The 21,826-nt window shown below is 48.1% G+C and overlaps 1 protein-coding gene across 1 annotated transcript in view; it reads left to right on the top strand.

Moving 5' to 3' along the window:
• Positions 1 to 21,826, top strand: part of LOC134867399 (titin-like) — a 196,592-nt gene that overhangs the window by 159,126 nt on the left and 15,640 nt on the right. The window contains 22 exon segments of the mRNA XM_063887937.1: positions 2 to 8,425; positions 8,524 to 8,820; positions 8,954 to 9,541; positions 9,640 to 9,942; positions 10,042 to 10,338; positions 10,473 to 10,760; positions 10,861 to 11,160; positions 11,273 to 11,424; positions 11,531 to 11,681; positions 11,784 to 12,083; positions 12,224 to 13,990; positions 14,144 to 14,437; positions 14,529 to 14,816; positions 14,933 to 15,232; positions 15,356 to 15,690; positions 15,883 to 17,614; positions 17,855 to 18,157; positions 18,381 to 18,692; positions 18,965 to 19,255; positions 19,729 to 20,028; positions 20,650 to 20,955; positions 21,333 to 21,635. Of these exon segments, the coding sequence (XP_063744007.1) occupies positions 2 to 8,425; positions 8,524 to 8,820; positions 8,954 to 9,541; positions 9,640 to 9,942; positions 10,042 to 10,338; positions 10,473 to 10,760; positions 10,861 to 11,160; positions 11,273 to 11,424; positions 11,531 to 11,681; positions 11,784 to 12,083; positions 12,224 to 13,990; positions 14,144 to 14,437; positions 14,529 to 14,816; positions 14,933 to 15,232; positions 15,356 to 15,690; positions 15,883 to 17,614; positions 17,855 to 18,157; positions 18,381 to 18,692; positions 18,965 to 19,255; positions 19,729 to 20,028; positions 20,650 to 20,955; positions 21,333 to 21,635 (17,631 nt within the window).

Raw genomic sequence — 21,826 nt, forward strand, 5'->3', positions numbered from 1 at the left:
GAAGGAAAGTGGATGAAAGCCAGCTTTGCAAACGTTCTTGACTATGAATTTACAGTTAGTGGCCTGACAGAAGACAACAAATATGATTTCAGAATTATTGCAAGGAATGGAGCTGGTGCTATCAGCAAACCCTCTGAAAGCACAGGATCCATCACAGCAAAGGATGAAGTCGACCCACCCAAGTGTGAAACAGATCCTATGTACAACCAGACAATTGTTATAAATGCTGGAGAGAATTTCAATCTGGAGGCCAGTGTTGGAGGAAAGCCCATCCCCATAGCCCAGTGGTTCAAGGGATCTGTTGAAGTTGAAAACTCATCAAGAGCTGAGATCAAAAACACAGACTTTAAGGCTTTGCTTGCTGTGAAGGATGCCATCAGAGTGGATGGTGGACAGTACACACTTGTACTGACTAATGTGGCTGGATCAAAGACTGTCCCATTCAATGTGAGGGTGCTGGACCGACCAGGCCCTCCAGAGGGACCTATTACTGTCAGCAATGTCACAGAGGAGAAGTGTTCACTGTCATGGCTGCCACCCAGGCACGATGGAGGAGCAGGCATTTCTACCTATGTCATTCAGAAGAGAGAAACCAGCCGCCTGGCATGGACTGTTGTTTCCAGTGACTGTGGAGCTACCATGTTCAAGGTTACCAAACTGTTGAAGGGCAATGAGTACATCTTCAGAGTCATGGCAGTCAATAAATATGGCTTGGGTGAGCCTCTTGAGTCAACACCAGTTATCATGAGGAATCCTTTCGTTACCCCTAGCTCACCTCAGGAGCTTGAGATCACTAACATTACCAGGGACTCCATGACTGTCTGCTGGAACCGCCCCGAGAGCACTGGAGGCAGTGAGATTGCTGGTTACATTGTTGAGAAAAGAGACAGAGCTGGAGTGAGGTGGACCAAGTGCAACAAACGCCGAGTGACTGACTTACGTTTCCGAGTAACTGGTCTGACTGAAGACCATGAATATGAGTTCATGGTATCTGCTGAGAACGCAGCGGGAGTGGGTAAGCCTAGCCCACCTACACCCTACACCAAAGCCTGTGACCCAAGCTTTGAACCCGGCTGTCCTTCCAACGCCCATTTGGTCAGCACTACTAAGGATACCATCAACTTGGCCTGGCACCGGCCTATCTATGATGGGGGTTGTGAGATTCAAGGATATGCTGTGGAAATAACCAAGGCTGAGGAGGAGGAATGGAGCTTATGCACCCCACCCTCTGGAGTTAAAGACCTGAAGTTTACCATCACGAAGTTGGTTGAGCACCAGGAATACAAAGTGCGCATATGTGCTATCAATAAGCTGGGTGTTGGAGAGCCCACAGAGATTGAGGGAGTCGTGAAACCTTCAGATAAAATTGATCCTCCAGAGATGATTCTGGATGCAGAGCTCAGAAAGGGAATAGTTGTCCGCGCAGGAGGCTCAATGAGAATCTGCATACCATTCAAGGGCCGTCCTACTCCTGAGATCAGCTGGACCAAGGATGACGGAGAACTGACTTCTAAAGCTCAGATAGACACTGGTGATGAACAAACACAGCTCACTATTGACATCTGTGACAGATATGATGCTGGAAAATACATCCTCAACTTAGAAAATAGTGCTGGCATCAAATCTGCCTTTGTCGCTGTTAAGGTTCTGGACACTCCAGGTGCCCCTGTGAATCTGACAGTAAAAGACATTAAGAGGGAAAGTGTCACCCTGACATGGGAGCCTCCTCTTATTGACGGTGGTGCAAGAATCAAGAATTACCTGGTTGAAAAGCGTGAGTCCAACAGGATTGTTTACTCTAACGTGGAGAACAAGTGCACAAAAACAAGCTATCGTATCACTGGCCTTACTGAGGGAACCATCTACTATTTCAGAGTCTTAGCAGAAAACGAGTTTGGTGTGGGAGAGGCAGTTGAGACAGAACATGCAGTTAAGACCTCAGAGCCTCCACTAGCAGTGGGTAAGGTCACTTTAACTGGAGTGACCAAAACCTCTGCCTCGTTCTCCTGGGAGAAGCCAGTCCATGATGGAGGCAGCAGAATTAATGGCTACTACATTGAAATGCAGCCTGTGGGTTCAGAGGAATGGGTAGTGGCCGCCACAACCAAAACTTGTGAGGGCACTGTGCTCGGTCTTAGTTCGGGCCACGAGTACCTGTTTAGAGTGACAGCTTTCAATGAGAAGGGCAAGAGTGACCCCAGGCCTCTGGCTGCCCCTGTCACAGCCAAAGATGTAACTGTCCTGCCCGGATTCAAGTTGTCAGCCAACACATTCAGTTTACAAACTGGTGAGGATCTGAAAATTGAGGTTCCAGTGATTGGACGACCTGTCCCGAACGTCGAATGGAGTAAGGATGGGCATCCTCTTAAGGAGACAACCAGACTAAATGTAACCAGCACACCCACATCTACCAAACTGTGTGTCAAGGAGGCAAATAGGGAGGACTCTGGTAAATACACAATCACAGCAACCAGCAGTATCGGAGCAGCTGCGGAGGAGATTACTGTCATTATTCTTGAGAAGCCTGGCCCACCCACAGGCCCTGTAAATGTTGAGGAGGTGAGCTCTAATTATGTTCTTCTCTCCTGGGAGCCACCAGTTTATACTGGAGGCTGTCAGATCAACAACTACATTGTGGAGAAGAGAGACACCACAACAACATCATGGCAGATTGTCTCTGCTACTATTGCCAGGTCCACCATCAAAGTCACCAACTTGAAGACAGGAGTTGAGTATCAATTCAGAGTCTCTGCTGAGAACAGATACGGAAAGAGTTCAGCCATTCTCTCTCCCAATGTTATTGCTCAGTATCCATTCAGTGTGCCTGCTGCCCCAGGAACACCAATTATTTCGGCTGCAACCAAGGATAACATGGTTGTTGAGTGGAAGGCTCCCACCAACAATGGAGGCAGCCCCATCCTAGGCTATCACCTTGAGAGAAAGGAAAAGAACAGCCTTCTGTGGACTAAGCTCAACAAGCTTCTTATCCCAGACACACGTTTCAAGACTACAGAGCTGGAAGAAGCTATTGAGTATGAATTCAAAGTATTTGCTGAGAACATTGCTGGACTCAGCCCAGCTAGCAAAATATCTGCGTGCACAGTAGCTAGGGATCCCTGCGACCCACCAGGCAATCCTGAGGCCGTTGATATAACCAGAAATCACGTGGCACTTCAGTGGACCAGGCCTCAGTATGATGGAGGCAGTGCAATCACTGGCTACTTCATCGAGAGGAGGAAGCACCCAGATAACCGCTGGATGAAGGCCAGCTACACCAACATCATTGATACAAATTACGTAATCACTGGCCTTACTGAGGACTGTGTTTACGAGTTTAGGGTCGTTGCAAGGAACGCTGCTGGCATTTCTAGCCGTCCTTCTGAGAGCACAGGAGAAATTACAGCTAAAGATGAAATTGAGGCACCAGAGGCCGTTTTGGACTCTAAATTCAAGGATTTGACTGTTGTTAGTGCTGGAGAAACATTTATCATTGATGCTGACTTCACCGGCAAGCCTCTGCCGGAGGTCTCTTGGTTAAAGGAAGGAAAGGAGATTGACCAACTCACCCCAAGAATGGAGTTCAAGTCCACACTCACCCGTACCGTCCTCACAGTCAAGGAGTGCATCAGAGTGGACGGTGGTCACTTTGTCCTTAAACTTGTCAATGTTGGCGGAGTCAAGATGATCCCAGTTAATGTTAAAGTTCTGGATAGACCTGGTCCTCCAGATGGCCCGCTAGAAGTCAAAGGGGTCACATCTGAGAAATGTTATCTGCACTGGAGCCATCCCTCACACGATGGTGGAGCCAGCATCTCTCACTACATCATTGAGAAGAGAGAGACCAGTCGCTTGTCATGGACCATGGTTGAGCCCAAGATCCAGGCTATCAGCTACAAAATCACAAAATTGCTGCCTGGCAATGAATACATATTCAGAGTCACTGCTGTCAATAAATATGGTATTGGTGATCCTTTGGAATCTGCGCCTGTCATTGCTCGCAACCCATTCACCACTTCCAGTGCCCCGTCCACCCCAGAACCCAGCGCTATCACTAGGGACTCCATTGTGCTCACATGGGAGAGACCAGAGAATAACGGAGGATCTGAGATTGATGGTTATGTGCTTGAAAAACGTGATAAGGATGGCATCAGGTGGACCAAGTGCAACAAGAAGAGGCTTACTGACCTGAGATTTAGATGCGGTGGCCTCACAGAGGGCCACTCTTATGAGTTCAGGGTCTCAGCTGAAAATGCTGCTGGTGTTGGAAAGCCTAGCGCACCATCTGAATACATCAAAGCTTGTGATGCCATTTATCCACCAGGATGTCCGAATAACCCCAAAGTCACAGACCATTCGAGCACCACAGTCTCTCTGTCCTGGTCCAGGCCTATCTATGATGGTGGAGCACAAATCAGCGGATATGTTGTTGAGATGAAGGAGGCAGCAGATGATGAGTGGGTCACTTGCACACCACACAGTGGTGTTCAGGCCACCAACTACACCGTAAAGCACCTTAAGGAGAATGCAGAGTACAACTTCCGCATCTGTGCTGTCAACTGTGAGGGTGTAGGAGAGCATGTGGATCTTCCAGGTTCTGTGATTGCTGCAGAGAAGCTGGAGGCTCCTGAGATTGAACTTGATGCTGACCTGAGGAAGATGGTTAATGTTCGGGCCACTGCCACCTTGCGCCTGTTTGTGACCATCAGAGGAAAACCTGAGCCTGAAGTCAAATGGTCAAAGGCTGATGGAGTTTTGAATGAGCGTGCCCAGATTGATGTCACAAGCTCTTACACAATGCTGGTGATTGAGAATGTCGATAGATTTGACACTGGCAAATATGTGCTGACCCTTGAGAACCTCAGTGGCTCTAAATCAGCCTTCGTCAATGTCAGAGTCCTAGACTCTCCCGGTGCTCCTACCAACCTGGGGGTTAAGGATGTCAAGAGAAATTCAGTCTCCATCTGCTGGGAGCCTCCTCTTATTGATGGCGGAGCTAAGATATCACATTATATTGTGGAGAAGAGAGAACAGAAGAGAATGGCTTTCACCAGTGTTTGCACCAACTGCGTGAGGAACTCTTACCTTATTTCTGACCTTCAGGAGGGAGGCCGATACTATTTCCGAGTTTTGGCTGTGAATGAGCTGGGAGTAGGTTTGCCTGCATCCACAGATCAAGTCAAGGTTGCTGAGGCTCCTTTGCCCCCTGGCAAAATAGTCCTGGTTGACGTAACTCGTCATACCGTCACTCTTTCATGGGAGAAACCTGATCATGATGGAGGCAGCAAGATTACAAGCTTTATTGTGGAGATGCAGCCCAAGGGAGATGACAAATGGACTGTGTGCAGTGAAGCCAAAGCACTGGAAGCTACTATTGGTGGTCTCACAACTGGAGAGGAGTACTCCTTCAGGGTTACTGCTGTGAATGATAAGGGCAAGAGTGATGCCAAGCCTCTGGCCAACCCTGTCGTGCTTAAGGACATCACTATGATGCCCTACATTAGCCAGTTGTACGACACATACAGTGTAAGAGCAGGTGACGACCTGAAGATTGATGTTCCATTCAGAGGCAGACCTCAGCCTGACGTGTCCTGGAAGAAGGACGGCCATGTGCTTAAGCAGACAACCAGGGTAAATGTTCTTACTTCCAAGACTTCATCCAAGATCACCATCAAGGATGCAACCAAGGAGGATGTAGGAAAGTATGAGATCACTCTGACAAACTCAGTTGGCACAAAGAAAGGTGAAACTTCTGTTGTAATCCTTGACAAACCTGGCCCACCCAGCAACATTAAATTTGATGAGGTGAGCGCTGACTCCATCAGTCTGTCTTGGGATGCTCCAACTTATGATGGTGGATGCCAAATTAACAACTATGTAGTTGAGAAGAAAGACACTACCACCATTGCATGGCAGATTGTCTCAGCCACAGTAGCCAGGACTTCAATCAAAGTCACACGTCTCAATCAGGGAACGGAGTATCAGTTCCGTATTGCAGCTGAGAACCGTTATGGCAAGAGTTCAGCCGTTGACTCTGCTCCCATTGTTGCTCAATATCCCTTCGAGGCCCCTGGCACTCCTACCAACATCCGTGTTTCCCATGCCACCAAGTATGGCATGCTTGTGGAATGGGGCAGACCGGCCAGTGATGGTGGCAGCCCTGTAACTGGTTATCACATCGAATGCAAAGACCAAAGCAGCATCCTGTGGACCAAGGTCAACAGAGGTCTGCTGGCTGAGAACCAGTTTAAGATGACAGGCATTGAAGAAGGCCTGTTTTATCAGTTCAGAGTCTATGCTGAGAACATTGCTGGAATTGGTCCATGCACTAAAGCCTGTGAACCTGTAGCAGCCAGGGATCCATGTGAATCTCCACGGAACCTTAGAGTCACCAACATTACCAGGACATCAGTTTCCCTCTTCTGGGAAAAGCCAGAGTATGATGGTGGAGTGAAGATAACCGGCTATATTGTTGAGCGCAAGGAACTTCCCAATGGCCGCTGGCTTAAATGCAACTTCACCAACCTGCAAGACACCTACTTCGATGTCACAGGCCTCACAGAAGATGTCCAATATGACTTCCATGTCCTCGCTAAGAATTCTGCGGAGCTGTTGAGTGATCCCTCAGAGAGCACTGGTCCTGTCACTGTCAAGGATGATGTAGACCCTCCCACTATTATCCTGGATGATAAGCTCAGACAGCTGGTTGTCATTAAGGCTGGAGATATCATTCGAATTGATGCTGAAATCACAGGCCGTCCACTCCCTGTTGTCTCCTGGTCTAAGGATGGAAAGGAGATCGATGTCAAGGCCAGATGTGAAATCACTTCCACCAACTTTGGAACCACACTGATAGTCAGAGATGCTATCAGGAGGGACTCTGGCCAGTATGTCTTGACACTGCACAATGTGGCAGGAACCAGGGCTGTGGCTATCAACTGTAAGGTTTTGGACAGACCTGGACCTGCCTCAGGACCAATGTCAGTGTCTGGCCTCACTGCAGAGAAATGTACCATAATGTGGGGTCCCCCTCAGGAGAACGGTGGGGCTGAAATCATGCACTACATTGTTGAGAAACGCGAGACCAGTCGCCTTGCCTGGACACTTGTCTATGGTGACATGAAGGCAACAACTTGTAAAGTGACCAAGCTGCTTAGAGGAAATGAGTACATCTTCAGAGTTAGGGGAGTCAACAAATATGGGGATGGTGAGCCCCTGGAGAGTGAACCAACAAAGGCCATTGATCCATTCACTGTTCCTGCGGCTCCCACTAATGTTCAAGTCACCTCAGTTACTAGTGAGGCAATGACCATCTGTTGGGAAAGACCAACTTCTGATGGTGGCAGTTCTATCGCTGGCTATGTCATTGAAAAGAGAGAGAAGACTGGCCTTCGCTGGTGCCGTGTCAACAAGAAACCTGTTTATGACCTTAGAGTCAAAGCCGGAAACCTTCATGATGGCTGTGAGTATGAGTACAGAGTGTTTGCAGAGAACTCCGCAGGCCTCAGTGCTTCCAGCACCCCTTGCCCACTCACCAAAGCTGAAGATCCTCAGTTCCTGCCCTCTCCTCCTGCCAAGCCTAAGATCATTGACTCTACAAAGACCACAGTCTCCCTGTCTTGGAATAAGCCACTGTTTGATGGCGGAGCACCTGTGACAGGTTACAAAGTCAAATACAGGAAGTCTTCTGATGATGAATGGATGGTTGGAGTCCAGAATACGAAGAACACAGAGTTCACAGTGGTGGGATTGACACCTGGGACTGAATATGTGTTTGTTGTCAAATCCATAAACAAGATTGGAGCCAGTGAGAATAGCGCTGAGACAGACCGACAGGTCGCTAAAGAAAGAGAGGAAGAGCCTGTCTTTGACATCAGCAATGAGATGAGAAAGACTCTTATTGTTAAGGATGGTAGCTCATTCACCATGAAAGTGCCTTTCAGAGGCAAACCCATTCCCAGTGTTTCATGGTCTAAGGCTGATGTTGACCTCAGAGTTCGTGCTGTCATTGACAACACAGACACCTTCACCTCCATCACATTAGAGAAAGCAACTCGCTACGACTCTGGCAAATACGTCATCACCTTGTCAAGCGTATCTGGAACTGCCTCTTTGACCCTCAATGTCCGAGTCTTAGATTCCCCAGGACCTCCTACCCACTTGGAGGTCAAGGATGTGACCAGAACCTCTGCTTCTGTCACCTGGGACACTCCTGAGAATGAGGGAGGAGGACCAGTCAAGAACTACCTTGTTGATATCCGTGAGGCCAGTAAGAAGGGCTGGACCAGGTTGACTGACACATGCCACAGACTGACTTACAAGGTGACAGACTTGCAGGAGGGAGGAGTCTTCTACTTCAGAGTGACAGGCGAGAACGAGTATGGTGTTGGTGTTTCTGCTGAGACCAAAGAAGGAACAAAGATCACAGGTAAAGAATTTAAAGTCAGCAACATTATTGAACCGCACTCAATACACAAGAAAATACCAGAATATTGAAATAAAACACATTATGTTCTCTCTATCCAGAAAAACCAAGCCCACCACCAAAGCTGGGTGCAACTGATGTGACCAAGGAGAGTGTGGCCCTGGCCTGGGCCAAACCAGATCACGATGGAGGCAGCAGAATCACTGGGTACCTGGTGGAAGCTCTGGAGAAGGGCCAGGAGAAGTGGGTTAAGTGTGGTGTGACCAAGTTCATCCACTTCACAGTGTTTGGTCTGAGGGAGAATGCTGAGTACTTCTTCAGAGTCAGAGCAGAGAACCACGCTGGCTTCAGTGATATCAAGGAATTGCTCACCCCAGTGGTGGTCAAAGACCAACTCGGTAAGTTACAGATTTTTCAGATACAGCAACGTGGTTAGTCAACACAAATTAAGAAGTAACAGTCAGCCGGTAAAGGCATATAACCAGGATATGCTTCCCTCGCTTCAACTCTCCTTTTACTTTTTTGCTCTAGAATCTCCTGAGATGAACATGAAGGACTTCCCACACAACACAGTATATGTAAGAGCCGGTTCCAACCTCAAGTGTGAGATCCCACTGACAGGCCGGCCTTTGCCTAAAGTCTCCCTGTCCAAGGATAACGTGTTACTCAAATCAACCATGAGGTTCAACTCTGAAGTAACCCCAGACAGCATCAAGATCACATTGCGCGAGAGCATTGCTGGAGACTCAGGACGCTATGATATCATTGCCTCTAACTCCAATGGAACCACCAAATCCTTCTTAAATATTGTTGTTCTGGACCGCCCCAGTGCTCCAGTTGGACCTGTCCAGATGTTTGACATCACAGAAGACAGCGTGTGCCTGGAGTGGCTCCCACCAGTATATGAAGGTGGCAGCCCTATCACCAACTACATCATCCTGAAGAAAGAGACAACCTCAGCCAACTGGGTGGAAGTCTCTTCTGCTGTGGCTCGCTGCACCATGAAGATCATGAAGCTGACCACTGGTCTAGCGTACCAGTTCAGGATCAGAGCTGAAAATAAATATGGCATCAGTGAGCACATTGACTCAGAAACTGTTGCTGTCAACCTTCCTTACAGTAAGTAGCCTTCGCTTCCCTTTTGGGTGTCACATGATTTGTTTCTGCTCATTTGTTCTCTTTTATGATGTCAACCCCATTCAAATCTTACCTCACAGCTCTACCTGAAGCTCCATCGACTCCAGAGATCACTGCTGTGACCAGGGAGACCATCACTGTAGCCTGGCAGGAGCCTAAATCAGACGGTGGCAGTCATGTGTTCGGCTACCATCTCCAGATGAAAGACAGGAACAGCATTCTCTGGCAGAACGTCAACAAAATGGTGATCCGTGCTACACACTACAAGGTCACCAACATCAGTGCTGGACTTATTTATGAGTTCAAGGTAGCAGCAGAGAACGCTGCTGGAATCAGCCTCTTCAGCAAGATTTCTGATGCAGTGTTGGCCATTGATGCCTGTGGTGAGTGGAAAATAATAAAATGTCTGTAATGTTCAAGAAAATCTGAAGACTCATCAGCAACAGCTTCTTATTATGAGTTATTCTGGTCTGTTCGTGCAGAGCCACCCATCAACCTCCGCATTAGTGACATCACTAAGCACTCCATTAGCCTGGCCTGGCAGAAGCCCAACTATGACGGCGGATCCTCCATTAATGGTTACATCATTGAGAAGAAAGAAGCCGTTAATGCCAAGTGGTCCAAAGCTAACCTCACCAATGTCACAGACACCCGCTACACTGTGACTGGCCTCACCCAGGACGAGACATACGAGTTCAGAGTCATGGCCAAGAATGCTGTTGGTTCAGTCAGCAATCCATCCACGGTGGTTGGTCCAGCCACATGCGTGGATACCTATGGTGGGTCTCTTTTGTTTCGTGTTTTTGAGCATTGTACTCCAGTCGGTGGTTTGCATAACATTTAGTGCATTTACTTTTTTTAAGGTATATATATAATTCTCTCAGACTCACCTACCTGTATTTTGTTTATCCAGGTGCCCCAGAGATTGAAATACCTCAAGAGTACTTCAGTGAGGTCAAGTACATGGCTGAGTCTAATGTGGAGCTCAAGTTTAACATCACAGCCAAACCTGCTCCCACAATCGAGTGGTTTAAGGATGGCAGGGAGCTTGCACCCAACAGCCAACTCTCCTTCAAACACACATTTGAGTCCACCAGTCTGTTCCTGAAGGACACCACCCGTTTGAACTCTGGAATCTATGAGCTCCGTGTGAAGAACTCCATGGGATCTGCCAGCGCCATCGTTAGGCTGCTTATTCAAGGTATTTAGACACTAAAAACTGTATCAAAGAATGTGGCATGACATTTATTTACATACTGAATAGACCATAACGTACATGAATATGTCCTTTCCCCATCCAGACAAGCCAGGACCCCCTGATGGCGAGATTCAGTTTAAGAAGGTGACAGCTGACAACGCCACCATCATGTGGTCTCCCCCTTCGGATGAGGGCGGTGCCATGGTGACACATTATATTGTGGAGAAGAGGGAGACCAGCAGGATAATGTGGTCCATTGTCTCAGAAAAACTGGTTGACTGCATTGTTAACGTGCCCAGACTCATCCAAGGAAATGAGTACATCTTCCGAGTCCGTGGTGTGAACAAGTACGGCATTGGAGACGCACTGGAGTCTGAACCTATCGTTGCAAAGAACGCATTTGGTGAGCAAACAATGAAAAAACACAACTGCTTTTCAATGCATGTATTATTCTACCAAACTCTAATTCAGATGTTTTTAAAAGCATCTAACCTGAGCATTTGGATTTTGTACAGTTCCTCCAAGCGAGCCATCCAAGCCTAAAGTGAGCATGATCACAAAGTCCACCATGACAGTGGTCTGGGAAAGACCAGCAATAGATGGAGGCAGCGACATTGATGGATACTACCTGGAGAAGAGGGAGAAGAAGAGTCTGCAGTGGTTCAAGGTTTGTTTGCCGACATACATTTACAGATTTTGCACTGAATTGTAAAAGAAGCCAAATTGATAGCTGCCGTGTTTGAGGATCCTAACTTTATTTTTTCCTGGCAAAGGTGGTGAAGGGCACCATCAGAGACACCAGGCAGAAGGTCACCAACCTGACTGAGAACAACGAGTACCAGTACAGAGTTTGTGCTGTCAACAAGGCCGGAGCAGGAAACTACTCCGAGTGCTCGGACCTCCACAAGGCCTACGACCCCATCGGTACGCTTGAATTACCACTTTGCATCACAAAGGAAAATCTTAAGATATCTAAATTTTTCCGTGATGATAACATTTTTCATTCATCCCTTTTTTCCTCTCCAGATCTTCCTGGTGAGCCTTCCAAGCTGCGTCTCGTGGACTCCACGAAGACCTCAATCACCCTTGGCTGGGAAAGGCCTGTCTATGATGGCGGCAGTGAAATCACACACTACCTTTTGGAAATGTTGAATTCAGAGGAGAAAGAATGGGCCATCGTCAACCCACAGGTCAAGGCCTGCGAGTATGTGGTGTCTCATCTCAAACCTGGAACATACTACTTCTTCAGAGTCTCTGCTGTCAACTGCAAGGGCAAAGGAGAAGACATCAAAATGTACCAGCCCCTTCAAGCCAAAGATATCTTGGGTTTGTATTCTTGTAGATCCCTTCACAACAAAATGTCTTGAGCATGACTCAAGTCCTTTTTTATGGGTTCATTGGTTTTTCTTACTGAGGAAATTAATTCCTGCTCTTTCCTTTGTTTGTGTTACCCTTCTTTCCAACAGAGGAGGCCGATTTGGACTTGGACGTTCCCATGACCACCCAGTACACCGCCAGGGCTGGCCGTGACGTGGAGGTGTTTATCCCCTTGAAGGGACGCCCGGCCCCCAATGTCACATGGAGACGTGGCGACCGTAATATTGCTGCTGACAACCGTTACACCATCACCAGCACTGAGCGCGCCACCACGCTCCTGATCCCTAAGGTCAGCCGCGATGACCGCGGCAAGTACCTGCTGGAGATTGAGAACGGTGTGGGAGAACCCAAGATTATCATTGTGTCCCTTAAGGTTCTGGACAGTCCAGCCATCTGTCAGAAACTCATGATCAAGAATGTGACAAGAGGAAAGCTGAGCCTCAGCTGGGAGGCTCCTCTCATTGAAGGCGGTTCCCCTGTCACACATTACATTGTCGAGAAGAAGGCATCCACCATGAAGGCTTACCAGGTGATCAATGCCGAGTGTACCAACACAACTTACAAGGTGACAGGCCTGGAGGAGGATGTAGCTTACTTCTTCCGTGTGTCTGCTGAAAATGAGTATGGTGTGGGCGAGACATGTGAAACCACTGAACCTGTAAGAGCCACGGAAACTCCTGGAGCTGTTAAAAACCTGTTGATGGCGGACTCTACAAAGACCTCTGTTACCCTGCAGTGGACCAGACCTGACCACGATGGTGGAAGCCACATCACTGAGTACATCATCGAGAAGAGATCAAAGGAAGATCCTACCTGGACTTTAGGAGCAACATGCAAGCGCCTGAGCTGTGAGGTGACGGGACTCAAGGAGAAGGCTGAAATGGACTTCAGAGTGTTTGCCAAGAATGAGAAGGGCAACAGTGACTTCTCCCAGATTGGTCCGATCACAGTGAAGGACTTCATCATTCTGCCTGAAGCCAACCTCATTGACTACCCTAACGGAGATCTTGCTGTCCGTGTTGGTCAGAACATACACATTGAGTTGCCCTTCAAGGGTAAGCCAACGCCTTCAATCAGCTGGCTGAAGGATAACCAGCCTCTGAAGGAAAGCGACAAGATTCGCTTTAGGACCACTGACAACAAGACGGCGGTCACAGTCAGAGGAGCCAAGAAGGAGAACGCCGGCCAGTACACTCTGGTTCTGGACAACAGAACTGTCAAGAACTACTTTGACATTAATGTGGTCACTCTTGGACCCCCCTCAACACCTGTTGGACCCATCCGCTTCGATGAGATCAAAGCACAGAGTATCATCATTTCATGGGATGAGCCGAAGGAGGACGGAGGTGGTGAGATCACCTGCTACTGTGTGGAGAAACGTGAAACCTCCCAGGCCAACTGGAAGATGGTCTGCTCCAGTGTTGTCAGGCCCACTTTTAAGATTCCTAACCTGGTCAAGGGAACTCAGTACCAGTTCAGAGTCCGTGCAGAGAACAAGTATGGGGTCAGTGATTCTCTTGCATCCTCAGAAGTTGTTGCCCAGCACCAGTACAAACCTCCAGGACCGCCACCAAAACCAGTGGCCTTCAACGTTACCTGTGATGGTATCACCATCAGGTGGGACGCCCCAGGATTCGACGGAGGATCCCCCATTTTGGGCTATCATGTTGAAAAGAAGGACAGGAACAGCCTCTTGTGGCAGAAGGTGAACTCTACCATAATCTCCAACAAAGAGTACAGGATCATAGGTCTCATTGAGGGTCTGGAGTACTCCTTCAGAGTCTACGCTGAGAACAACGCTGGACTCAGCCCTGTTAGTGAACAGAGCAAACATGCCCTCGCTATAGCCCCTGTTGGTAAGTACACGCAGAAGACAACATCTTCATATGTTGAGGTGTAGCTTTGTACTTACAGAAGCAGTCCAATATACACACTGAAAGCACAGGTTGACAAATATCCTGTGTGTTTCTAACATTATGAATAAAATGTTTCTTTCTCTTCTCAATTAGATCCACCTGGCAAACCTGTCTGCATCGATGTAACCAGAGACTCAGTCACCCTTAAGTGGGACATCCCTGAGAGGGATGGTGGCAGAAAAATTGTAGGCTACAGTATTGAGAGGCGCCAAGGTAGAGGCAAATGGCTGCGATGCAACTTCACTGATGTCTGCGAGACCCAGTTCACTGTGACTGGTCTCTCCGCTGGAGACAGATACGAGTTCAGAGTCATTGCCAGAAATGCTGTGAGCACAGTCAGTCCACCATCTAACTCCTCTGGATACATCATGACAAAGGATGAGAGCAGTAAGACTTTTCAGATGATCATAAAAATAATTTTTGGACATCCCTATGATTGTTCAGATTCCTAATTAGTTTGTTCTCTTTGTTTCTCCAGTTTCTCCTGACATTGAATGGTCTGCAGACCAGGCACTCACCCTGAAGGCCGGTGAGAACCTTAAGCTCAGCTGCAGCATCACTGGACGTCCCGTGCCCCAGGTTATCTGGTATAAGGATGGCAAAGAGATTGACAGGAGGACCATGTATGACATTGAGATTACCACCGGCATTGGCACCAGCAATCTTTTTGTACGCGATGCTGACCGGAACCATCGTGGTATTTACACAATAGAAGCGAAAAACAGCTCCGGTACCAAGAAAGCTGATGCCAACGTCAGAGTACAAGGTTCGTGAACGCAGCTGATTCTGTGGCTATATCTGATATATTTAAAAATGTTCAAACCTATTCATACTATTGAACTCTTTTTAATGGAAACTCATCTACAATCTCTGTCCCTGCAGATACCCCCGGACCTGTTGAGGGTCCCATCCGTTTCACTGGCATCACGGCTGAGAAATGCACCGTGTGGTGGAACCCGCCGGAAAACGATGGCTGTGCCGCCATCAGCCACTATACGGTGGAGAAGAGGGAGACGTCCAGGATCACCTGGGCCATGGTCACCTCCAAATGCGAAGCCTGTTCTTACAATGCTGCAAACCTCATCAAGGGCAATGAATATCAGTTCAGAATCTGTGCTGTCAACAAGTTTGGTGTTGGCAAATCTCTGGACTCTGATGCCTTCATTGCACAGATGCAATACAGTAAGTCCCTCATGGGTATTTTATCTCTGAAATATTGACCAAATATAACCCTAAATTACCCATCTAATTCACAATCTGCCTTTAAAAACATAACTCTCATGCCATATTTTCTGCTGTCTTCAGCTGTGCCGGATGCCCCTGGTACCCCAGATGCCACCCATGTGACTGGAAACAGCATCACCATGTGCTGGACCAGACCAAGGTCCGATGGAGGCAACGAGATCAAGCAGTACATCCTGGAGAGGAGAGAGAAAAAGAGCTTACGCTGGGTGAAGGTTTCCTCCAAGAGGACCATCACAGAGCTGAGACACCGTGTCACCAACCTCACCGAGGGCAACGAGTACGAGTTCCGCATCATGGCTGAAAATGGAGCTGGCATCGGACCGGCCAGCAGTACTTCCAGGCTCATCAAGTGCAGAGAACCAACAAGCGCACCTAGCTCTCCCACATTGATCAAGGTAAGATTGCAGGAACATAGCAAGACAATAAGCATTCATGGAGAGATTCAAATTCTGACCCAGATGTTCGAAGTTTAATTCCAACTCAAATAACTTTGAATGGAATAAAAAAAACCACATGTATTTTGTAATTAAAATATAAGACAAAGAACAGAACGTCAAAATAAACGTTGCTCTTTTCTTGTTGGCCAGGTCGCTGACTCCACCAAGAACTCCATTAGCCTGGAATGGACCAAGCCTGTCTTTGATGGCGGCTTGGAAATCATCGGCTACAACATCGACATGTGCAAGGCCAGTCTGGAGGAGTGGCATAGAGTGAACAACCAGATGTGCATCCACACCAGTTACACTGCTAAGGGCCTGGTGCCTGGAGAGCTCTACAAGTTCAGGGTCAGCGCGGTGAACGGGGCCGGAGAGAGTGAAGCCTCAGGGTTGCCAAACGCTGTTCAGGCTCTAGACAGACTTAGATCTCCTGAGATTGAACTTGATGCCAGCTTCAAGCAGACCCACATTGTGAAGAATGGCGGGACTGTCACCCTCCAAGTTCCCTTCCGTGGCAAACCAGCACCTCTTGCCACCTGGGCTAGGGTAGATGGTGAGCTGCCTGTCATGGCTGATGTTAACAACACAGAATGCTGCTCCACTTTGACCATCGAGAACTGCACGAGGTACGAAGCCGGCAAATACACTCTGTCCCTGGAGAACAACAGCGGCCGCAAGTCCATCACCTTCACTGTCAAAGTGCAGGACACACCCGGACCTCCGGGAGCCATTACCTTCAAAGACGTAACACGCGGAGCCTTAACGGTTATGTGGGACGCCCCCACCAATGATGGCGGAGCCCGGATCCACCATTACATCGTGGACAAGCGAGAGGCCAGCCGCCTGGCGTGGCAAGAGGTCAGCACCAAGTGCTCTCGCCAGATGATCAGGGTAACAGGTCTGGATGTTGGTCTGCCATACGTGTTCAGGGTGATTGCCGTGAACCAGTACGGCCAGGGAGATCCTTTCGAGATGACGGAGCCCGTCATGGCCACAGAAGAACCTGCACCACCCAGGAGACTGGATGTTGTAGACACCACCAACTCCACAGCCTCCCTGGTGTGGCTGAAGCCTGAGCATGATGGAGGCAGCCGCATCAGAGGCTACATTGTTGAATTCAAAGCTAAAGGCACCGACCGCTGGAATTTTGGTGGAGAGACCAGATCTCTGAAGATGCTGATGGAGGGCCTGATTGAAAACACAGAGTACGACTTCAGAGTAAGGGCCAAGAATGATGCTGGAATCAGCGAGCCTCAGGGCACCTTCAGCTCCGTGGTCATCAAGGAGCCTCGCATTGAACCGACAGCCGACCTCAGCAGCATCACCAACCAGCTCATCACCTGCAAGACCTCCAACACCTTAACAATCAGCATCCCCATCAGTGGCAGGCCTGCACCCAAAGTCACCTGGAAACTGGAGGAGATGAAGCTTAAGGAGTCTGACAGAGTCTGCATCACCACCACAAAGGAGATCACCACTCTGACGGTTAGAGACAGCAAGAGGAGCGACAGCGGCAAGTACTACCTGATCCTGGAGAACGTTGCTGGTGTGAAGACGTTCACAGTGACCGTGGTTGTCGTGGGTAGACCGACTCCACCCACAGGCCCTGTGAAGATTTCTGAAGTCTCCTCAGATTCCTGCAGCCTGTCCTGGTCCGAGCCAGCCGACGATGGCGGCACGGAAATCAGCAACTATATTGTGGAGAAACGGGAGTCTGGCTCCGCCTCCTGGCAAGTGGTAAACTCCAGTGTGAAGAGAACCCACATCAAAGTGACCAACCTCACCAAGTACATGGAGTACACCTTCAGGGTGTGCGCCGAGAACAAGTTTGGAGTCAGCAAGTCCACAGAGTCTGCGGCGGTGGTCATTGAGCATCCATTTGGTACGTTCTGCTAGACAAAAGCAAATGAAAATGCCTTTTCATTCGGCTTCAGTTCTTATTGGCAGCTTGAAATATAAATATATATTTATTTTCCTCCTGCCTGTTTTAGCAAATACATTGGATTCATCAACAAAGCCACATTTTTTTATCCAATCATGTACTTCGCTTCAGGGGGATCACATTATCAGAGGAACAAACAAAGAACTCTGAATAGATATTAACCACTATTCTCCTCCACAGTTCCTCCAAGTCCTCCAACTCGCCCAGACGTGGTTTCCGTGTCCGCGAACGCCGTCGGCATCAAATGGGACTTACCCTATGACGACGGCGGAAGCAAGGTGACGGGCTACTGGATCGAGAAGAAGGAGAGGAACACCATCCTGTGGGTGAGAGAGAACAAGCTGCCCTGCCTGGAGTGCCACTACAAGGTGTCCAACCTGATCGAGGGTCTGGAGTACCAGTTCAGGGTCTATGCCATGAACATCTCCGGATTCAGCAAGGCCAGCGAGGCCTCCCGACCAGTGGTGGCCCTCAATCCTGTTGGTGAGGGAAACTTTAATGTCTTATCTATGTCAATGACAGGTCGTTCAGCATATGCAACAAAACATTTGGTCAACCAAAGAATTCTATAACCGAAATAAGAAATGTGGGTTTCAGCAGGGTAATTCCCAGGATGCATCTATCTGCATTTTGTTGCCTCTTTACTCAATAAAAAGAGTCTATTCTATTTATGAATCTTGTAATAAACCCCTCTTCTCCATCTCAGATCCTCCTGGTAAACCCGAGGTGACAGACATCACTCACAGCTCAGTGTCGCTGTGCTGGACCATACCGTTCAACGACGGCGGCAGCAAGATTGTGGGCTACGTGGTGGAGAGGAAAGTCCACAGCACGGACGAGTGGGACGACAACCGCTGGCTCAAGTGCAACTACACCACCATCAGCGAGAACTACTTCACCGTCACCAACCTGGGAGAGGGCGAGACCTTGGAGTACCGCGTCATCGCCAAGAACGCTGCCGGCGTCCACAGCGCGCCCTCTGAGATCACCGGCCCGGTCACATGCAAGGATGAATACTGTAAGTTATCAAGTCATTTTTTAAGCATCTAGAACTTAGGTTCATAAACTATAGACTGTGCGTTGTATAAATAATAGTCGATGCAGCAGCTACAATGTTAGCATAGCTCTCAACCAACCAAAATCTATCAGAAAATATTGTACTCAAAATCATGGTTTAGTTCGTTTAGCATCATTTTGATCTGTTATTGCACACCAGATGAATCCAGCCATCTACTGGTTATATCGTAGCATGTACTGAGGTAAACTCTGATTGTTACCTCTCCGCTGCAGCTCCTCCTAAGGCTGAGCTGGACAGTAAGCTGGTGGGTGAGACCATCATCGTCCACGCCGGCTCAGACCTGGTTCTGGACGGCGCCGTGGGCGGTAAACCCGAGCCCACCGTGTACTGGTCCAAGAGCGAGAAGATCCTGGAGCTGGGAGAGAAATACTCCCTGACCTACACCGCTACCAGAGCAATGGCCGTCATCAAGAGCTGCGACCGCTACGACACGGGGAAATACGTCCTGACCGTGAAGAACGCCAACGGACTGAAGACCGCCACCGTCAACGTCAAAGTCCTGGGTGAGCACACGAGAATCTATGTTCAATTTAATCGAGACACATTATTGAAAACTCAGTAGACTCCTAACTGGCTACGTCTATTTTCTGCATCTTAGAATGAAACGTACCTTTTGCTCTATCCTTGATCGTGTACTCTTACAGGGCTACATCATTACTGCATCAGAAATATAATCCTAAAACTAAATGTGTTGCTTTTTCTACTTTGTAAGTACTCTTCGATGGTCCTGCAAACCCATAAAAATGCTAAGAATGCTTTCAAAAAATATTCAATAAAATAATGGTCTTAATGATTATTAAAATCCCTTCCTTTAGTCTTAAAAATCATGTATCGAGGGAAGTGTGATTAAAGGAATATAGTTTTTCTGATGTCGCATTAAAAACAGTCTTTGAGCAGTCCTCCTTTTATCCTCCGCCGAGTAACAGAAGACATATGAACTAAACTCTGTTTATTAACTACGCCCCTCCCTCTGCAGACACCCCCGGAGCTCCGGCCGACAGCATCACCATCAGCAGGGTGACGGAGGAGAAGTGCTCGGTGTCCTGGAAGATTCCTCTGGAGGACGGCGGAGACATCGTCACGCACTACATCGTGGAGCGCCGCGAGACCAGCCGCCTCAACTGGGTCATCATGGAGACGGAGTGCAAGACGCTGTCCTGCGTCAGCAGCCGCCTCATCAAGAACAACGAGTACGTGTTCAGGGTCCGCGGAGTCAACAAGTTCGGAGTCGGGATTCCCCTGGAGTCCGAGCCCGTCATTGCGAGGAACGCCTACAGTAAGCCCACTGTTTTTTAAATACCATTTATTCTCCAGATACTAAAACGTATCTGTGATCGTTTTAGAGGGAAATAAATACAAACAAAGTCAAAACAAATGTAAATGATTGAGAGCTAGATGGGTGGAAAATATCAGGTTCTTGGAAAAAGACACAGAAGGACATGGGTCATTGAAAGGTCTTGAATTTGATGTATGAGAAGGTCTGGAAACCTTGCAGAATGAAGGAATACAGGTGTTTTTTGGCAGTATAGTTCAAATTCTAAATTTCAAGTAAACAAAAAAATACTCGTACATCATTTACCAATTTGGGATCAATAGCGTACATCTATTTAATGAACGGGTATCCAGTTATCTGGGCATGCTTGTTTTTGATTCATCCTAAATTTCATAATTTCCTTTTGGGTTTAAGTTACTACAAAAAAATTGTGAAAATTGAGATTAAGATAAAGAAATATGAGCAACAGAAAACCGAAATGTTGATTTTGATTTTTTGTTAATTTTAAGTCTCAAAAAGTAAAATGGTCCCATGCATAATAGCACACTAAGTGCTGTGCATGAACAGGAAGTAGATTTGTTCTTTTGTTGTTGCCATGACTCTAACCTCCACCCCTCTCTGCAGCCATCACGTCTCAGCCGGGTACTCCGGAGGCGATGGCGGTGGGCAAAGAGCACGTGGTCATCGAGTGGCTGAAGCCCGAGACGGACGGAGGCAGCGAGATCAAAACCTACTTGGTGGACAAACGGGAGAAGAGCAGCACCAGGTGGACCCGGGTGAACAAGAACTTCACCATCTACGACACCCGACTGAAGATTACGGGTCTGCTGGAGGGCAGCGAGTACCAATTCAGGGTGACGGCCGTCAATGCTGCCGGAGACAGCCAGCCGAGCGACGCCTCGGCCTACATCCTCTGCAAAGACCCCACATGTAAGAGAGTGGTCTCAGAAAAGCTCTTTGTGATTTGGAATAATTTCCAAATGATAGAAGTCACGTTGATAGAAACATAGATATCCAAAATATCTGCTTCTCTGAATTCAGAATTCTGCCTTTGCATTTTGAGATTTTCTGAAAATAAATGGATGTTTTTTTCTTTTTAATTCTGACTTTTTTCCCAAATTGTTGATTTTTATCAGAATTTAGACTTTTTTTTCTCAAAGTTCAGTTTTTTTAATCAAATTCTGACTTTTTGAGGAAGTCATTTCTTTGAGTTCTGAGAAAATTTTCCAAATTCCGTCACATCATGTTTACCAAGAGGATCTGAGCGAGGTTCATTACGTATTATTAATGGCTCTGTTTCCCCGCAGACACCCCAGCTCCTCCCTCCATGCCTCGCATCACTGACACCACAAAGCACAGCATCAGCATGACGTGGACGCGCCCGATGTACGACGGCGGCAGCGACGTCAGCGGCTACGTGGTGGAGATCCTGGAGGAGGGAACCGAGCAGTGGTACCGCGCCACTGCCAAGGCCCTGACAACCAACGAGTATGTGGCCGCCGGCCTCGCCGCCAACAAGAAGTACCGCTTCAGAGTGGCCGCCATAAACAGAAAGGGCACCGGAGAGTTCAGCGAGGCCAGCGCCGAGGTGGAGCCACTGGAGAGGATCGGTGAGTCGCTGGAGGAGATGTGTCGGAAAACAATTACACTGGAGTAAATCTTTGCTAGAGCTGGCGACTCTACGCTATGTAACAGCAAGAGCAGTGTTACCAGAAGCATGAACAGAGAAGAAATGCCCTAATTCAGGCAAAGCATGAGGTGAATATTCTTTATTATTAACGGTTCATTTCCAATATTCTGC

This window comes from Eleginops maclovinus, chromosome 7 (assembly GCF_036324505.1).
Source record: "Eleginops maclovinus isolate JMC-PN-2008 ecotype Puerto Natales chromosome 7, JC_Emac_rtc_rv5, whole genome shotgun sequence".
Classification (NCBI taxonomy): Eukaryota; Metazoa; Chordata; class Actinopteri; order Perciformes; family Eleginopidae; genus Eleginops; species Eleginops maclovinus.